Source organism: Saccopteryx bilineata, chromosome 3 (genome assembly GCF_036850765.1).
Source record: "Saccopteryx bilineata isolate mSacBil1 chromosome 3, mSacBil1_pri_phased_curated, whole genome shotgun sequence".
Classification (NCBI taxonomy): Eukaryota; Metazoa; Chordata; class Mammalia; order Chiroptera; family Emballonuridae; genus Saccopteryx; species Saccopteryx bilineata.
The window spans coordinates 85,413,695-85,430,933 of NC_089492.1; the positions used below are offsets into that span (position 1 = coordinate 85,413,695).

Sequence of the window (17,239 nt, forward strand, 5' to 3'; positions counted from 1 at the left end):
GGTCCCCAGTGTGTGTGCCAGCAGTTGTCCCCTCTCCTACATAACCCCATCATGCTCCATTCAGGCCCATCCCTGGGTGTGTTCTCCTGAGGTTCTCCTGGCCCCGGATGACAGGAATTCTCTCTCCCTTGCCCCTCACCATTTCTGAGGCCAACAGAGATCTCTGGACACGGGCCAGCTGTCTGCTTCCCTCATTAGGCAGGATTGGCCACCATGCACACTCTCACCATCATGGCCCCGAGTTCTTAGCTAGCTCAAGAGCCCGGCCATGCCTTAGCCACCTGCCACCTTGCATGGAGGCAACCTCAGTAACTGTCTGAGGATAATGGTCATGGAGGCGGCGACAATGAACCAGTTGACTTGCATGCCATTGCTGGCTGATTAAGGCAAATTTTTCTTCTGTCTTGTCCCTCCTTTTCCCTTCTGGGCCATTAGAGCCTTCATATCCAAGGAAGGCTTTGGCTTTAAGTTATTTGCAAAGCTTAACATTGAACCTGTGTGTTTTACCAAGCACATGCTGTTGCCAGCAGGGACTGGTAAGGGTTGAGGAAGGGGAGGAGAGGGAGTTCGCTATGGTTCTGAGGTAGTGAAACCACCTCCACCCTCAACTCCAGCTAAATCTTAAGTTCAGTTTTTCTCTACCCACTATCTTAACTCTCAAAAGCCAACATCCCAAAGACTTTGCATGTCTCCTGTGACACTGACAGTCTGTGCCACATTCAGTACCTATTTCTATTCTGCAGATGAGTAAAACTGAGGTTGTCACAGTTTTAGTCACTCGTTATTGAGTCAGATAGCTACTAAATAGCAGAGGCAAGACTGAAGTTGGCTTTGCCTGGTTCTTAAGCAAAGACTTTTTCCCTGTACCTGTCACCACCCTCTGGGACCCTGGCCTTCTTCCCTTTACTGGTCACATCCTTTTCTCTACCCAGTGATACTCTGAACATTGTGGCATCAGATCACCGGCCTTTCACCACAAAGCAGAAAGCTATGGGCAAGGAGGACTTCACCAAGATCCCGCATGGAGTGAGCGGCGTGCAGGACCGCATGAGCGTGGTCTGGGAGAGAGGAGTGGTACGTTCTGGGAGCCCCTCCCCACGCAGGTTCAAGTGAGAGTCTCGCCCTCAGGAGGGCTAGGTCAACCAAAGCTGGTTTCACTCAAAAACAGAATCAAAAAGATCTTTTTTCCTCATCAGAACGGTCATGAGGCCTAGAATAAAAATTTTGAAAATACAGAAAAGTATTAGAAAAAATTTTTTCCATAATTCCATACCGAGAAATTAAAGTTCATAATTTAGTATGTGTCTTCCTAGTTCTATGATGTACATTATTTTAATAACTGGGTTCATCCCTTTTTTTTCCATATGACATATCTTGAGTGTCTTCATATATCAGTAAAAATTAATTAAAAACATCTTTTTTAATGGCTAAATAATATTTTCTCTAATGGAAATACCATACTTCATTTAATCCTTTCCCAGTGTTTGGAACTTTCAGCTGTTTCAAGTTTTGGCATTAATCCTGATGTTGCAGAGAATCTCTGTGTTCCTGAGCATGTGCCAACATTTCCAACTATTTCCTGAGGACAGATTCTAGAAGTGGATTTCTGGGCCAAAGAATAGAAACATTTTAAGGCCCTTGATATATCAATTACTTTTCAATAAAGGTAGGGACTGGGACTTTATTAGAATCAAGTTCTACCCCTGAAGAATAAGTATTGTTGGTCTTAACCTATCTATGCAACATAGAGTATGAGCCCAGGGAGGTTTGACATCCTCAAGACTAAGCCACCAGCTCAGGAAGGACCCATGAGCTGGCTCAGGAGTCCTCTTTGGAGAAAGTCCAAGGTGCTGTCATGGGTGGGTGGGTGGGGCCATAAGGTGCTTTTCTAGAAGACTGAGTTGTCTCTATGGATGAGAAAAACTCCTGAGCCATCCACAGTAGGCACATGTGCAGACTTTTTTTATTTTATTTTATTTTTTCATTTTTAGAGAGGAGAGAGAGAGGGAGAGAGAAAGACAGAGAGAGAGAAGGGGGGAGGAGCTGGAAGCATCAACTCCCATATGTGCCTTGACAAGGCAAGCCCAGGGTTTCGAACCGGCGACCTCAGCATTTCCAGGTCGACGCTTGATCCACTGTGCCACCACAGGTCAGGCCACATGTGCAGACTTGATTTTACAACCAGGAGCTAGATTTACACCAGGTAGCAGCCTTTTGGAACAAAGGTCCACTCAAAATTGTTGCTGGATGAAGGAGAATGAAGTCAGCAAGTGCCTGGAATCAAGCCACGCAGGTGGGCTCATCTGAAATGGTGCCTATGGTATTGTCCGCCTCGGCACCATTGTCTTGACCAACTAAAAGGCCACAGACCAGAGCCAAGGATGACTAGGGGTTGGAAGCACACATGGGCCTATTTGACTTGACACTTCTTTCAGGTTGGAGGAAAGATGGATGAGAACCGTTTTGTGGCCGTCACCAGTTCCAATGCAGCAAAGATTCTCAACCTGTATCCTCGCAAGGGCCGCATCATCCCGGGAGCCGATGCCGACGTGGTGGTGTGGGACCCGGAAGCCACAAAGTAAAACCTGCTGCTGCTCTCCCAGGCTAGGGGACATGGGATTTTAAGGAACTTGTATTACAGAACTCCAAAAGCATATCAGCTTTGCACTGTTTCTAGCATAGAGAAGTGGGGCCCTGAGGTGTGTTCACTTTAACACATAGCGGAGGGCTTCCCATAGTCCGAGCTCTGGGAACCCAGCGTGACAGCTCCGCCTGCACAACACTTGACAGCTGCTTCACAGCAGTGATCCCATTTGATTTGGCTCAGCCCTGAGAAGCGCTCAAGCCGGGAGTTTTAGTTCCCTTTTATTATTGAAGAAACTTAGACCAGACATTGGAGGGACGCCCCACATCACACAGCTGGTAAGTGGCTGAACTGGACCCGCGGCCCAGCCCTCAGCGCCAGGCTCTTCCATCCTCTGCTTCTCTTGCTGAGAGTGTGGTTCCGGGAGCACACGGCGCTGGACACCCACAGCGCTAATGACCACAAAGTGAATAAGTGAAGAGTGTCAGGAGTGATCATGCCACAGGATGTAGAGCATCATTGTTACTCGGAGATTTGAGCAGGGGAGATGGGAATCATTTTTTTAATATTACATTTTATTCAGTCAACAAATACAGGGATGGGCAAAAGTAGAATAATAACAAATAATACCATAATTAGTAAATAAATAATAATACAAGAATATACCATATTTTCTGTACTCACATCTGTAAACTTACTTTTGCCCTCCACACCAGCCTTTAGGAATCACTCCTTCCTTCGGAGAGTCACCCCTTCCCTCTGATCATCTCCCCTTCCCTCTGAGAGTCACCCCTTCCCTCTGATCGTCTCCCCTTCCCTCTGAGAGTCACCCCTTCCCTCTGAGCTTCACCCCTTCCCTCTGAGCATCTCCCCTTCCCTCTGAGAGTCACCCCTTCCCTCTGATCGTCTCCCCTTCCCTCTGAGAGTCACCCCTTCCCTCTGAGCATCTCCCCTTCCCTCTGAGAGTCACCCCTTCCCTCTGAGCATCTCCCCTTCCCTCTGAGAGTCACCCCTTCCCTCTGAGCTTCACCCCTTCCCTCTGACCATCTCCCCTTCCCTCTGAGAGTCACCCCTTCCCTCTGAGCATCTCCCCTTCCCTCTGAGAGACACCCCTTCCCTCTGAGCATCTCCCCTTCCCTCTGAGAGTCACCCCTTCCCTCTGAGCTTCACCCCTTCCCTCTGAGCTTCACCCCTTCCCTCTGAGAGTCACCCCTTCTCTCTGAGCGTCACCCCTTCCCTCTGAGCTTCACCCCTTCCCTCTGAGCGTCTCCCCTTCCCTCTGAGAGTCACCCCTTCCCTCTGAGAGTCATCCCTTCCCTCTGAGCTTCACCCCTTCCCTCTGAGCATCTCCTCTCCCCTCTGAGCTTCACCTCTTCCCTCTGAGCATCTCCGCTTCCCTCTGAGAGTTACCCCTTCCCTCTGAGCATCTCTCTTTCCCTCTGAGCATCACCCCTTCCCTCTGAGCATCACCTCTTCCCTCTGAGCATCTCCCCTTCCCTCTGAGAGTCACCCCTTCCCTGTGAGCTTCACCCCTTCCCTCTGAGCATCTCCCCTTCCCTTTGAGAGTCACCCCTTCCCTCTGAGAGTCACCCCTTCCCTCTGAGCGTCTCCCCTTCCCTCTGAGCTTTACCCCTTCCCTCTGAGCATCTCCCCTTCCCTCTGATTGTCTCCACTTCCCGAGAGTCACCCCTTCCCTCTGAGCATCACCCCTTCCCTCTGAGCTTCACCCCTTCCCTCTGAGCATCTCCCCTCTGAGAGTCACCCCTTCCCTCTGAGAGTCACCCCTTCCCCCTGATCGTCTCCCCTTCCCTCTGAGCATCTCCCCTTCCCACTGACCATCACCCCTTCCCTCTGAGCATCTCCCCTTCCCTCTGACCGTCACCCCTTCCCTCTGAGCATCTCCCCTTCCCTCTGAGCATCACCCCTTCCCTCTGAGCATCACCCCTTCCCTCTGAGCGTCTCCCCTTCCCTCTGAGCATCTCCCGTTCCCTCTGAGAGTCACCTCTTCCCTCTGATTGTCTCCCCTTCCCGAGAGTCACCCCTTCCCTCTGAGCATCACCCCTTCCCTCTGAGCTTCACCCCTTCCCTCTGAGCATCTCCCCTCTGAGAGTCACCCCTTCCCTCTGAGAGTCACCCCTTCCCCCTGATCGTCTCCCCTTCCCTCTGAGCATCTCCCCTTCCCTCTGACCATCACCCCTTCCCTCTGAGCATCTCCCCTTCCCTCTGACCGTCACCCCTTCCCTCTGAGTGTCTCCCCTTCCCTCTGAGTGTCTCCCCTTCCCTCTGAGAGTTACCCCTTCCCTCTGAGCATCTCTCCATCCCTCTGATCATCTCCCCTTCCCTCTGAGCGTCTCCCCTTCCCTCTGAGAGTTACCCCTTCCCTCTGAGCATCTCCCCTTCCCTCTGAGCATCTCTGCTTCCCTCTGAGCGTCTCCCCTTCCCTCTGAGCGTCTCCCCTTCCCTCTGAGAGTTACCCCTTCCCTCTGAGCATCTCTCCTTCCCTCTGAGCGTCTCCGCTTCCCTCTGAGCATCTCCCCTTCCCTCTGAGCATCTCCCCTTCCCTCTGACTGTCACCCCTTCCCTCTGAGCATCTCCCCTTCCCTCTGAGCATCTCCCCTTCCCTCTGAGCGTCTCCGCTTCCCTCTGAGCGTCTCCCCTTCCCTCTGAGAGTTACCCCTTCCCTCTGAGCATCTCTCCTTCCCTCTGAGCGTCTCCGCTTCCCTCTGAGCATCTCCCCTTCCCTCTGAGCATCTCCCCTTCCCTCTGACTGTCACCCCTTCCCTCTGAGCATCTCCCCTTCCCTCTGAGCATCTCCCTTTCCCTCTGAGCATGTCCCCTTCCCTCTGAGCATCTCCCCTTCCCTCTGAGCGTCTCCCCTTCCCTCTGAGCGTCTCCCCTTCCTTCTGAGCGTCTCCCCTTCCCTCTGAGCGTCTCCCCTTCCCTCTGAGAGTCACCCCTTCCCTCTGAGAGTCACCCCTTCCCTCTGAGAGTTACCCCTTCCCTCTGAGCATCTCCCCTTCCCTCTGAGCATCTCCCCTTCCCTCTGAGCGTCTCCCCTTCCCTCTGAGCGTCTCCCCTTCCCTCTGAGCGTCTCCCCTTCCCTCTGAGCGTCTCCCCTTCCCTCTGAGAGTCACCCCTTCCCTCTGAGAGTTACCCCTTCCCTCTGAGCATCTCTCCTTCCCTCTGAGCATCTCCCCTTCCCTCTGAGCGTCTCCCCTTCCCTCTGAGCATCTCCCCTTCCCTCTGAGAGTTACCCCTTCCCTCTGAGCATCTCTCCTTCCCTCTGAGAGTCACCCCTTCCCTCTGAGCGTCTCCCCTTCCCTCTGAGCGTCTCCCCTTCCCTCTGAGAGTTACCCCTTCCCTCTGAGCATCTCTCCTTCCCTCTGAGCGTCTCCGCTTCCCTCTGAGCATCTCCCCTTCCCTCTGAGCGTCTCCCCTTCCCTCTGAGAGTTACCCCTTCCCTCTGAGCATCTCTCCTTCCCTCTGAGCGTCTCCGCTTCCCTCTGAGCATCTCCCCTTCCCTCTGACTGTCACCCCTTCCCTCTGAGCATCACTCCTTCCCTCTGAGCATCTCCCCTTCCCTCTGAGCATCTCCCTTTCCCTCTGAGCATGTCCCCTTCCCTCTGAGCATGTCCCCTTCCCTCTGAGCATCTCCCCTTCCCTCTGAGCATCTCCCTTTCCCTCTGAGCATGTCCCCTTCCCTCTGAGCATCTTTCCTTCCCTCTGAGCATCTCCCTTTCCCTCTGAGCATCTCCCCTTCCCTCTGAGCATCTCCCCTTCCCTCTGAGCATCTCCCCTTCCCTCTGACCGTCACCCCTTCCCTCTGAGCATCACTCCTTCCCTCTGAGCATCTCCCCTTCCCTCTGAGCATCTCCCTTTCCCTCTGAGCATGTCCCCTTCCCTCTGAGCATCTCCCCTTCCCTCTGAGCATCTCCCCTTCCCTCTGAGCATCTCCCCTTCCCTCTGAGCATGTCCCCTTCCCTCTGAGCATCTCCCCTTCCCTCTGAGCATCTCCCTTTCCCTCTGAGCATCTCCCCTTCCCTCTGAGCATCTCCCCTTCCCTCTGAGAGTCACCCCTTCCCTCTGAGCATTTCCCCTTCCCTCTGAGCATCTCCCCTTCCCTCTGAGCATCTCCCCTTCCCTCTGAGAGTCACCCCTTCCCTCTGAGCATTTCCCCTTCCCTCTGAGCTTCACCCCTTCCCTCTGAGCAGCTCCCCTTCCCTCTGAGCAGCTCCCCTTCCCTTTGAGCGTCTCCCTTTCCCTCTGAGCATCTTCTGTTACCATTGAGCTGTGGTATCTTTATCTCTTCTCAGAGCTTTTTCTCCCACCACTCTCTCCCCACCAGGACCATCTCAGCCAGCACCCAGGTGCAGGGAGGAGACTTCAACCTGTATGAGAACATGCGCTGCCATGGCCTGCCGCTGGTCACCATCAGCCGGGGGCGGGTCGTGTATGAGAACGGTGTCTTCATGTGCGCTGAGGGCACTGGCAAATTCTGTCCCCTGAGATCCTTCCCAGACACTGTCTACAAGAAACTGGTCCAGAGAGAAAAGGTAAGGTGAGGGAGAGGAAGATGTGTGGGAAGAGGTTGAAGACCATGTTAGGGGCATCTCATGTGATGGTTTTAAATCTCAAAGATGTTCTTACTCTATTTTCCCACTGAAACCTATTGCCTGTAGTGGTCACTTTGGAAACAAGAAATAGTAGAAAAGAAGCACCTATAACAAAGTAAAATGTATTAGGAAGGGTCCCCAATTCCCCTGGAGCTGAGGGAATACTACAAGCTGCTCAGCACTGTCCCGACATCCGATCTGGGAGGATTCTTACTATCCATCAGGGCAAGGGATCCCTGTCTTGGCTGGAGTTGCTGTTCCTCTGAAATCTTCCCCTTCCCCAGTAGGCTGTGTGGGCTTTGCTGAGTCTGGTTCCCTCAAAAACTTAAATGGTCAGACCAGGTCTGGAATAGTTCATATTTCAAAGTTCACACCCAGTTCTCGGACTCCATAAAGAACCTTGGGTGTATTCTGTCCTCTCGGTAGACACATTCACTCAAGAGAAGGCTAGTTACTCCCTCATTGGGGATTGCTGTAGACCTCTGAGAGCTACCCTAGACAACCTGGCCTGAATCCTCCCTGACAGCTCCAGGTGCTGGGACCTGCAGCCCCGGCTTCTGGTTGGAGGTCCCAAGTCCTCAGAAAAGAACAAACCTGACAAACCGACAGCTGAAAGCATCCTGCTCTTTCCCCTCCCCTTCCTCTGGCCTAAGGCAATATTACTGTGGCTTCAAACTGCTCCTGCCTAGGTATTTCCAGATGCTGTCTAACAGGGTGGGTGTTCTTAGATCATAAGTGAGGGCCTAGGAGTCCCAACCCTCACTGGTGTAACCATTCCTGCCCAGGTTCTGGGGTGCCACTGGTGTAATTATGGTACACTTAAGAGATAGCAGTCCTGCCTGACCAGGCGGTGGCACTGTGGATAGAGCGTCGGACTGGGATGCAGAGGACCTAGGTTCAAAACCCTGAGATTGCCAGCTTGAGTGCGGACTCACCAGCTTGAGGGTAGGGTCGCTGGCTTGAGCGTGGGATCATAGACATGACCCCAAGGTCGCTGGCTTGAGCAAGGGTTCACTCGCTGTGCTGTAGCCCCCCAGTTAAGGCACATATGAGAACGCAATCAATGAACAACTAAGGAGCTGTTCAAGGAACAACGAAGAATTGATGCTTTTCATCTCTCTCTTCCTGTCTACCTGTCCCAATCTGTTCCTCTCTCTGACTCTTGTCAAAAAAAAAAAGAGATATAAGTTCTTTTAAAAATATATTTAAAAGTTTTCTCACCTAGCTTCTCTCGTGTCCTATTTGTACCTTTTGCCCAATCCCTCCCAGTCCTCTCTACACAGCAGGTGTTACTCTGTCCTCTGGAGGTAGTAGCAGTGAAGGTTTCTGGGTGAATCAGGGCAACTCCGCAGTCTTGCCTTAGCCGCTTTGCTACCCAGGGAGGGAGGCCCAGTAAAATAGTTTGTGTGCTTTAGCAAGAGGCTCTTAGCAGCTCAGGGCGTACAGTTTCTGGGCCCCTTCCAGGTGATCTGTCCACCCCTCAGAGGTCTACAGCAATCCCCAATGAGGGAGTAACTAGCCTTCTCTTGAGTGAATGTGTCTACCGAGAGGACAGAATACACCCAAGGTTCTTTATGGAGTCCGAGAACTGGGTGTGAACTTTGAAATATGAACTATTCCAGACCTGGTCTGACCATTTAAGTTTTTGAGGGAACCAGACTCAACCAGACTCAGAGAGACCACATTGTGATCACTCTCCCAGATCCGCATCAGCTTCCAGCCTCAGGTTCTGTGCTCTCCACTCCTGACCGGCTCCGACTTCCAATAGGGGACCAGGGATTTAAAGGACCTTAGCTGAAAATAGACTCAGCTGCTATATCACTGAACTCTGGAAATCTGCTTAATAATATCTAAGGAATAGGCCTTTTAAGAGCTGTCTCTGGCTTGGTACACTTGCCATCAAGTGGTCCCGTGACCTTCCTTCACCCAAACTTTTTTATGATCTTAGTTCTCTAGTCATTTATGCAAAAGTCAAGCTCCTTTTGTCAGTTCCCTTGGCCTTCCTGGTTTGTGCCACCCTTGTTCCCTCCTCCTGGAACCACCCAAAGGCTTTCAAGAGAAGCTTCTTCAGCCTGACCTGTGGTGATGCAGTGGGATAAAGTGTCAACCTGGAACACTGAGGTTGCCGGTTCGAAACCTTGGGCTTGCCTGGTCAAGGCACATATGGGAGTTGATGCTTCCTGCTCCTCCCCATTTCTCTCTCTCTCTCCCCTCTCTCTAAAAATCAATAAATAAATATTAAAAAAAAAAAAAGAGAAGCTTCTTCAGACTTTGCCCTCCCGTTTTCTGAACACTCTCCACGCCTGCTGGCCTGTGGACCCCAGCCCTGGGATGACCCAGAACCGGAAGGAAGAAAGCTTCCATTGGGTGGGATGGTGGGCAGGTTGGCCTTCACGCTCTTTCAAGGTCCCATAACTGGGGCTTCATTTCACCCTGAGCCTGGTCCTCAGTGGAGCCCCTCTGCCACGGGCTCCTTCACAAGAACCACAACTTTATTTCGTAAACTGGTCCTGCTCTACTGTGCCGACAGCGAGTGTGTGCTGGGGCAGGGAAATGCTAGAGTCAGATAATGCTGGTTTCCATTGCCCATCTTTGATTACCAGAAAGCATTTTAAATGATCAGTCAAACAGGGTGTCCTGAGTTTGAAAAGGCACAAGGGGGAAACATGGGCATGTCTGTGACCGCTGAGTTCTTGATTCATAGGCTTGGGGAACTTGAGGTGCTGCCATTGCTCGGTTCCCTCCACTCCTGATTAAGTAAGGGTACCGGAGACTGATATTTGAAAAACAATTATCTGCCTGGCCTGTGGTGGTGCAGTGGATAAAGCACCGACCTGGAACACTGAGGTCGCCAGTTTGAAACCTTGGGCTTGCCTGGTCAGGGCACATGGAAGTTGATGCTTCCTGCTCCTCCCACCTTCTCTCTCAGTCTTTCCCTTCTCTAAAATGAGTAAATGGCCTTACCCATGATGGTGTAGTAGATGGGGCATTGATTTGGAATGCTGATGTTGCCAGTTTGAGACCCCAGGCTTGCCTGGTCAAGGCACATGTGAGAAGCAACTTTGAGTTGCTTAATGCTCCTCTCCCCTGCCTTTCTCTTTCTCTCTCTCTCTCTCTCTCTCTCTCTCTCTCCTCTCTCTTAAAAAAATAATTAAAATAAAATGAATAAATAAAAAGAAAAACAATCATCTAAAGCATAAAAGTAAACAGGTCATATTAATACCTGGTACTCACTAGGATTCACCCAGGGCCTCTGCTTATAAGTAACAAAACAGGGACTGGAACCTAGGCATCTGTTTGCAGAATATAGGCTCTTAATTCTATGGCCTTTGTGAGTACAAAATTAACTAGATCTGCTACCTGAAGATTCTCATCTACAAATTGACTGTATTTAATAGCCGCTGTCCCCACAAAGTTGTCAGATCACAGTAAAAGGCTTGGTAGCTGGGCAAGTAAAGGGAATGACATTGCTCCATGTGAGGGGTGCCCTGTAAGATTGACTATCCTGGAAGTCTATCTGCTACCTTGGGAAGGATTCCACCAATATTAAGGGGGAGCCAGTGGGCATTTCCTTTATACATGCACACATGCATTATTTAGGAACTACAAAAAAAGAATTCTCCACCCCTTGTACTCAAGGTATTGATAGGTTTTGACACAGTAATTTGGGTCCTGAGCAAAATGGCAGCCTCTGGAGTCCTGTCAGCCGTCAAGGAGGCTCTGGCGGTGGTGGTGTCTGGGCTCTGATGGTGTCTTTTCCCCTTTCCTCTTCCACCTTTCACTAGACCTTAAAGGTTAAGGGAGTGGACCGCACTCCCTACCTGGGGGATGTAGCTGTCGTTGTACATCCTGGGAAAAAAGAGATGGGAACGCCGCTCGCAGACACTCCTACCCGACCCGTTACCCGGCACGGGGGCATGAGGGACCTTCATGAATCCAGCTTCAGCCTCTCGGGTAAGAGCAAGGACCACTTGGACCAGCGGTTCTCAACCTGTGGGTCGCGACCCCGGCAGGGGTCAAACGACCAAAACACAGGGGTCACCTAATGTATTTCCGATGGCTTTAGGCGACCCCTGTGTTTTGGTCGTTCGACCCCCGCCGGGGTCGCGACTCACAGGTTGAGAACCGCTGACTTGGACCGACGCCTGCATCTCCACCAGAGTGGGGTGGTGGGAGGAGGACCGAAGGACCAGGAGGCCCAGCCAGGCAGGGGATTTATGCTGCTTCCCCCTCATCTTCGTCCTTCCTCCCCTGTTGCTTGTCCAGTAATGAGTGCTAGGTTCAAATATCAGGGGGCTGGAGGGCTCTCCTGGTCCCTAGACACCACCCTAACAGGCCATAGACTGCAGTAGAATCTCCGCATGTTTTCTGGTTTTGGCCCTTTGACCAAACAGGGCTGTGCCCACACGTGGCACCCCAGAGAAGAACCAGGATCAGGAAGGTTAATCCTCTCTGCCACATGGGACTGTTCCCCCATTCTCCTTGCTTTCCCCACCCCCACTTTTCTCCAGCCTCTCTGAAAGACCTGGTGTTTCCCTTATTCTCCCTCCCCTACTTTGTCCCCATTTTGCCCCTCCGCCTTTTTTTGCTAGGGATTGGATTATAGGTAATACAATATATAATACATGGAGCTGTGTCTGCTCAGGAAAATGATTAACAACTCGTATCCCAGGTGTTCAGCAGTAAAGTGGGGGTAAGAAGGTCACCACCACCTAAATGGCAACCTTCAGTGAAGAAGGAGCAGAGAGAGGCTGTACCATGCTGGTTCTGCAGGCAGCTCTGCTGAAAACTGAGAGCACTGGAAAGGGGCGGGGCAGGGTGGGGGCGAGGGCGGGCCCTCCCTCCCTCCCCCTCCCATGCCCCTCCCTCCCCCTTCCCAGAACAGTCTTCTTGCCTTGCCTGAAGTGCAGACCTAGCACAGGTCTGCCAAGTGCTGTGCTGGACCCGAAACAGCGAGAGAAACAAGACCCTTCCTCACAGAGCGTGGCGTTACTGCAGGACATGAGACCTGCGCACTTACCCTCCTAACGTGAGGCACAGAGCTAAACCACAGGGAAGGCAACGGAGCAGGGCTGCCCTCGGAGCGTCCTCTGTGCCCAGCCATGGCTGGGGCAGCTCGAGACAGAAGTCACGTGATTCCTATTGGAGAACTTGATAGTTTATGGAGAGAAGCCCTCTCACCACTCCCTTTCCTCTTATTACCGAGGTAACTGCTCCAATCCTGAGGGCCACTGCGGCTCCCACCAGCAGCAGGACATGAGTGCAAGGAGTCAGAAAAGGATCCCATGGTGTGGTGTCCATGGGCACTTGGCCTTGCCAATCTAAGAAGTGTGGATTCCCCTGGCTCCCAGGCATGGCCCCCATAACCCTGCGGCCGCCGGGCGTTGGCTTCTTCAGCTCCCATCCAAGTCTCGGGGCAGAGCCAAGACTGGACAGAACTCTCAGACTCGGCCAGCATCAAGCAGCCTCCCACCTTCCCTCTGTCCCAAACCTTGTTTGTTCTAGATGGGACAGGCTGAAGACTGTGCCACTGCACTCCCTGGGCTACCAGGCCTCCTTTTCTAACGAAGTCTTGCGACCTTGGGGCTGTAGTTCTTTTGACTTTTCATAAACAGTGGAGCCCCTTTCCCTTCTTTCTCTCATACTCACTAAGGCATATGGACAAAGTCCCACTTGCTAATAGGCCAATCTAGGGGGTCCTCAGGCTATGACAGTCTCGACATATGACGTTTGAGTTTGACGCTCCCATAAAAACTTCAGTGTTTCAGCTTACACTGTTAGCATTGTACTTAGGACTATGTGGGCAAACTAGTTTGGTTGTGTGCCGTGGAAGAATATGCAGTAACCCCATATGGGTGAGGGAATTGGCACACTCCCTCATGCTGACCTGTGCTATTTTGATTTTTTAAAATTGTGTGTGTGTGTGACAGAGACAGAGAGAGGGACAGATACAGATAGAGAGGAAGGGAAAGAGATAAGAAGCATCAGTTCTTCCTTGTGGCACCTTATTCTAATATGTGCCGGGGGGGGGGGCTACAATAGAGCTAGTGACCCCTTGTTCAAGCCAGTAACCTTGGACTTCAAGCCAATGACCTTTGGGCTCAAGCCACGCTCAAGCCAGAGACCCCGCAGACCCCATGCTGAAGCTGGATGAGCCTGTGTTCAAGTTGGCGACCTCAGGGTTTCAAACCTGGATCCTCCGCATCCCAGTCCAACACTCTATCCACTGTGCCACCACCTGGTCAGGCTTACCTATGCCATTTTGGAGTGTTAAAAGTGCAAGTGTTCTGTTTGTGTTAGGCTAGGGAGTGTTTCAACTTACACTAGAATTTGGGTTACATCACTGTCATAAGAACGGAACTGTGTTGTAATCTGAGGGCCCCCTATACAGAGTCTGAGTTCCCGTCAAGAGACTGCACGGGAACAGTGAAGGTGGCATAGTAGGGCAATTAATCATGGTGGTTCTGAATCAGGAAAACCTGGGTTCAAATCCAGACCCTGCTACTTACTGTATAATATTGGGCAAGTACTGAACTTCCCTGAGCCTGTTTGCTTATCTGTGAAATGGGATGGAGTTGTCATGAGATTGAAGGAAATCACACACAGGGAGGGCCGAACGGCCTCTTCCAGTAGCGGTGGCCCTGCTTTTGCGACCCAGCGGGAGCAGCCCAGCTCACCCTCTGCTTCCTTCCTGCAGGTTCTCAGATCGACGACCATGTCCCAAAGCGAGCCTCGGCTCGGATCCTCGCACCCCCCGGAGGCAGGTCCAGTGGCATCTGGTAAAGGCACTGACCAGGCCCCCCCCAAGTGAGGATGCACCGCTGCCATCAGCCCACACGCCCTCCAGCCGCGGCTGCAGGGACAGGAGAGGCTGGGCTAGGCAGCTTACCACCTAAGGGGCCCCAGGACCTGGGAGCCCTCCCCATGTCTGACACGTGATTCACTGTGCTTCGAGCCGACCCTACCAGGCACTTTGAGATGTGTTCCTCCTGCTGCAGTCCTTTCCTGCCCTGGCCTCATGGGGTCCAGGAAGCCCACACTATGCACAGAGCCCAACGCATAGAACCCGGCCCAGCCCCTCCTCTCAGACCTGCCTCCACGTGCTGGCTTCGGGCAAGCCCAGACTTGAGTGCCCTGCCCCTGGCTGAGCGGCCAGTTGTCCAGAGCACTTTAGCAGATGTATTTTAAAAGGACTCCCTTCCCCATCCCCTTAGGCCCTGTGGTCACCTTTCTCAAGTTAGACAGGTGTTAGCTGCCCAGCCATGTCCAAACTATCCCGTCTTTCCTGCCTCAGCTCTGGCCCCGCGTGGATATGGTTGGGGCACTCTGGGTGTGGGTGTGGTTGGGACACTGCGCCCTTTGCCAGCTTCTTCCTCTTCCCACCCCGCCCTCTGGGAGTCACGCCCAGAGGGCTAGCTGCGCAGGGACGCAAAGCTGGTGCCAGGTGCGTGTACATGATTTTGTTTTGCACGTTTGGTTTGCGCAGTGGTTTGGTTTGACTTGTTTGTGCATCCTGTGAAAACGGTGCTTTGTGTCACTAGCATAGCATAGAAACAGGAATAGTTGTGGACCTTAGGAGATGCTGCACTCGACACCAACCGGACAGCCTCGGGCACTGGTCGGGGTGCTGGACTTACAGGCCCTTCTTCTCCCTACATGGAGTCTTCCAGGCTGCCACAGCCCTGTCCCAGGCCCTCTTCCCTTCCCTTACCCTCCTGCTCTAGTTCCCTACATCCTGAGAGGGTGCGCAGGATGCTGGCCCTGGAGACCTTTGGGGAGCAAGGTGGCCTTTTCCCTGTGGCTGGCCCTCATTACTTCCAGCAATAACAGCCCGAAACACCCAGCTTCTTGTCAACTCCCCCTGCTGGACAGAGGCCTGGTTGCTCCTCCTGTGTGATTGGCAAGACACCTGATGCCTGCTAAGAGAGGGGGAGTGGAACTAGGGGGAGAGGGCTAGCTAGGTCCCAGGGAAGGAGATCAGGCCAGCAGGACTTGACTGTAGAGCCCATCTTGCTGCACAGGGGCTCTTGTCTCCTGTGGTCAGCCCCATGTGCTCGCCTGCTCTGGCCTCCATCTCCTCCCACATTCAGTTGGGCCCTCCCTGCCTCTGAACCTCCAGGAGGTTTCCATAGGAACACTAGAGCCTGGGTGACCTCCATCCACCTTGAGTGACCTGGGAAGTGACCCAGCTGCCTGCTCTTGTCAAGCCTTGTCTTCCGTTGGGGACAAGATTTCATGTTGCACATTCAGTATGAGTGCCCCAGACTGCACGTGGCTCCTTGGTCTTGGGCTACGGTCATACCCTATACATTTCTTTAATGTTCTTCATGTTTTCAAAGCACTTCCACATACAGGCTCTCAATTGCTTCTCACAATACAGCATGCATTATTCTCCCCATTTCAAAGATGAAGCCTAGAAAGTGTAGGTGTTCTGTCCCAAGAAGTGCCCATGACTACCCTTAAGAGCTTGGCTGTCTACCCCAGTTATGAAAAGGAAGAGTGGAGTGATGTTCCTTGTTGATCCCACTGAGAGTTTAACCAGTTAGAAGATTTACTCCCCCGGTAGGCATTTTGCTTTGTTTTGCACAGGTAGGTAGATTTTTTGTCATAAAGTAATGCATATTCACTGTTGGGGCCCGAACTAGTTACAGGTTGGGGTTTGCCCTATGGTTTGAGCTGCCTCCACATCCTCTCTTGTCCCTTTCATGCTCATCTTCCTCACTTAGGGGCCGAAATGACAGAGACTGACCCACCCAGGGAGCAGAGGCAGCAAAGGCACTCATGGAGGGTGACAGCCGTGGGGACGAGACTAGGGATCTGGGATTGGGAAACCTTGACACTGGCCGCTTGGTACAGTGCACATCATCTTTATCTCTTTAGCCCTTGCTGGGTCATGGGCCTTAGGCAGATGCCAAAGAGCCAAGCAGTGATGGTGGCCCGTGGGCAGAGTGTCCCTGCTTGGGCCAGGAAAGCTTTACCTCTCTGAGTGCCTCCGCCTGAGAGCTGTGTGGCCTGGGGGCCTGGAGACCACACCCTGGAGCGGTTCACAGTAGGCCCTCCATGTCATCACCCCCCCCCCATCCTTACATAGACCCCACCCTTGCCCAGGAGGTTCAAGAAACCAAATAGATGGCCAGCCCCCACCACCTGCTCCTCGCCTCTGTGCAGGGCTCCAGCCTGCACCATCACCAACCCCACTGGCTCCTGCTTGGATTGAAAAGGGTCTCTTGTTGCCCTGAATGCAGCTCTCAAACTGGTCTTGTACTTGCTGAATAAATACTGTTGTTCTTGCCTTAGCTGCTCTCTAGGTTTGTGGGGTTAAGTTACAGAAAATTGTGCTACTGTGTGTGTGTGTGCGCGCGCGCGTGTGTGTGTGTGTGTAGTGCTAGGAGTCCACAGTAAGTCTCTGTCAAGCCAATGCCGTGATGAGGGCTTTTCCAGTACTGACCCAGAAATCACAGAACCCACGCAGAAACCCAAACCCTCTCCAGCTGTTCAGGCGGCAGGCTCAGCCTGGGGTCGGGATGGAGCCTCCAGCACTCAAGTGACTTCCTCACTCCTCTGTAAAAGTCATGGTGCTAAGATTGTGTCAGCCCCAAAACAACTCATGGTCCTGTGCTTTGACCACCCATATGAGGCAAAAACAAAACAGCTCGACACATTGTGTTCTGGTGCAGGTTTGTATTAAACTGTAGCTACTTCTCACTTGGTCTCAGTTGTGTTTCTTCAAAGAAGGGGCTTGGCAGATGACCTCTTCTGAGTACTGGGTAAAGCTCAAGTTGCTAAGAAGACTCAACTTTGGTTCCCACTCATGTTGGCAGGTGGCAGCTCACCGGGGGGCCTGAGCTGGGTGTGCAGATAGAAAATGTTGAGAGATGGGAACCTTGGTGGCTTAACAGCTAGCAGTCAGCTCTGTCTCCTGGTGGCAATAATACTAAGGTTTGTAGTACCAGATTTCCCAGGACAAGGTTGCTGAGTAGCAGAAGCATTAGATATAAAAGGAGGAAAAACAGCCTTCCCCTACCTCCCCTTTGTTACCTAT

General features: G+C 52.4%; 1 protein-coding gene across 2 annotated transcripts in view; it reads left to right on the forward strand.

Moving 5' to 3' along the window:
- DPYSL5 (dihydropyrimidinase like 5) overlaps window positions 1–16,902 on the forward strand; it is a 97,331-nt gene extending 80,429 nt beyond the window's left edge. For both annotated transcript variants that reach the window (XM_066266715.1, XM_066266716.1), the window contains 5 exons: window positions 933–1,074; window positions 2,436–2,578; window positions 6,930–7,137; window positions 10,983–11,151; window positions 13,895–16,902. In XM_066266715.1, coding sequence (XP_066122812.1) covers window positions 933–1,074; window positions 2,436–2,578; window positions 6,930–7,137; window positions 10,983–11,151; window positions 13,895–13,980 — 748 coding nt within the window. In that variant the 3' untranslated portion in view covers window positions 13,981–16,902. The remainder of the gene's footprint in view (window positions 1–932; window positions 1,075–2,435; window positions 2,579–6,929; window positions 7,138–10,982; window positions 11,152–13,894) is intronic.
- Window positions 16,903–17,239: the final 337 nt, after the last annotated feature.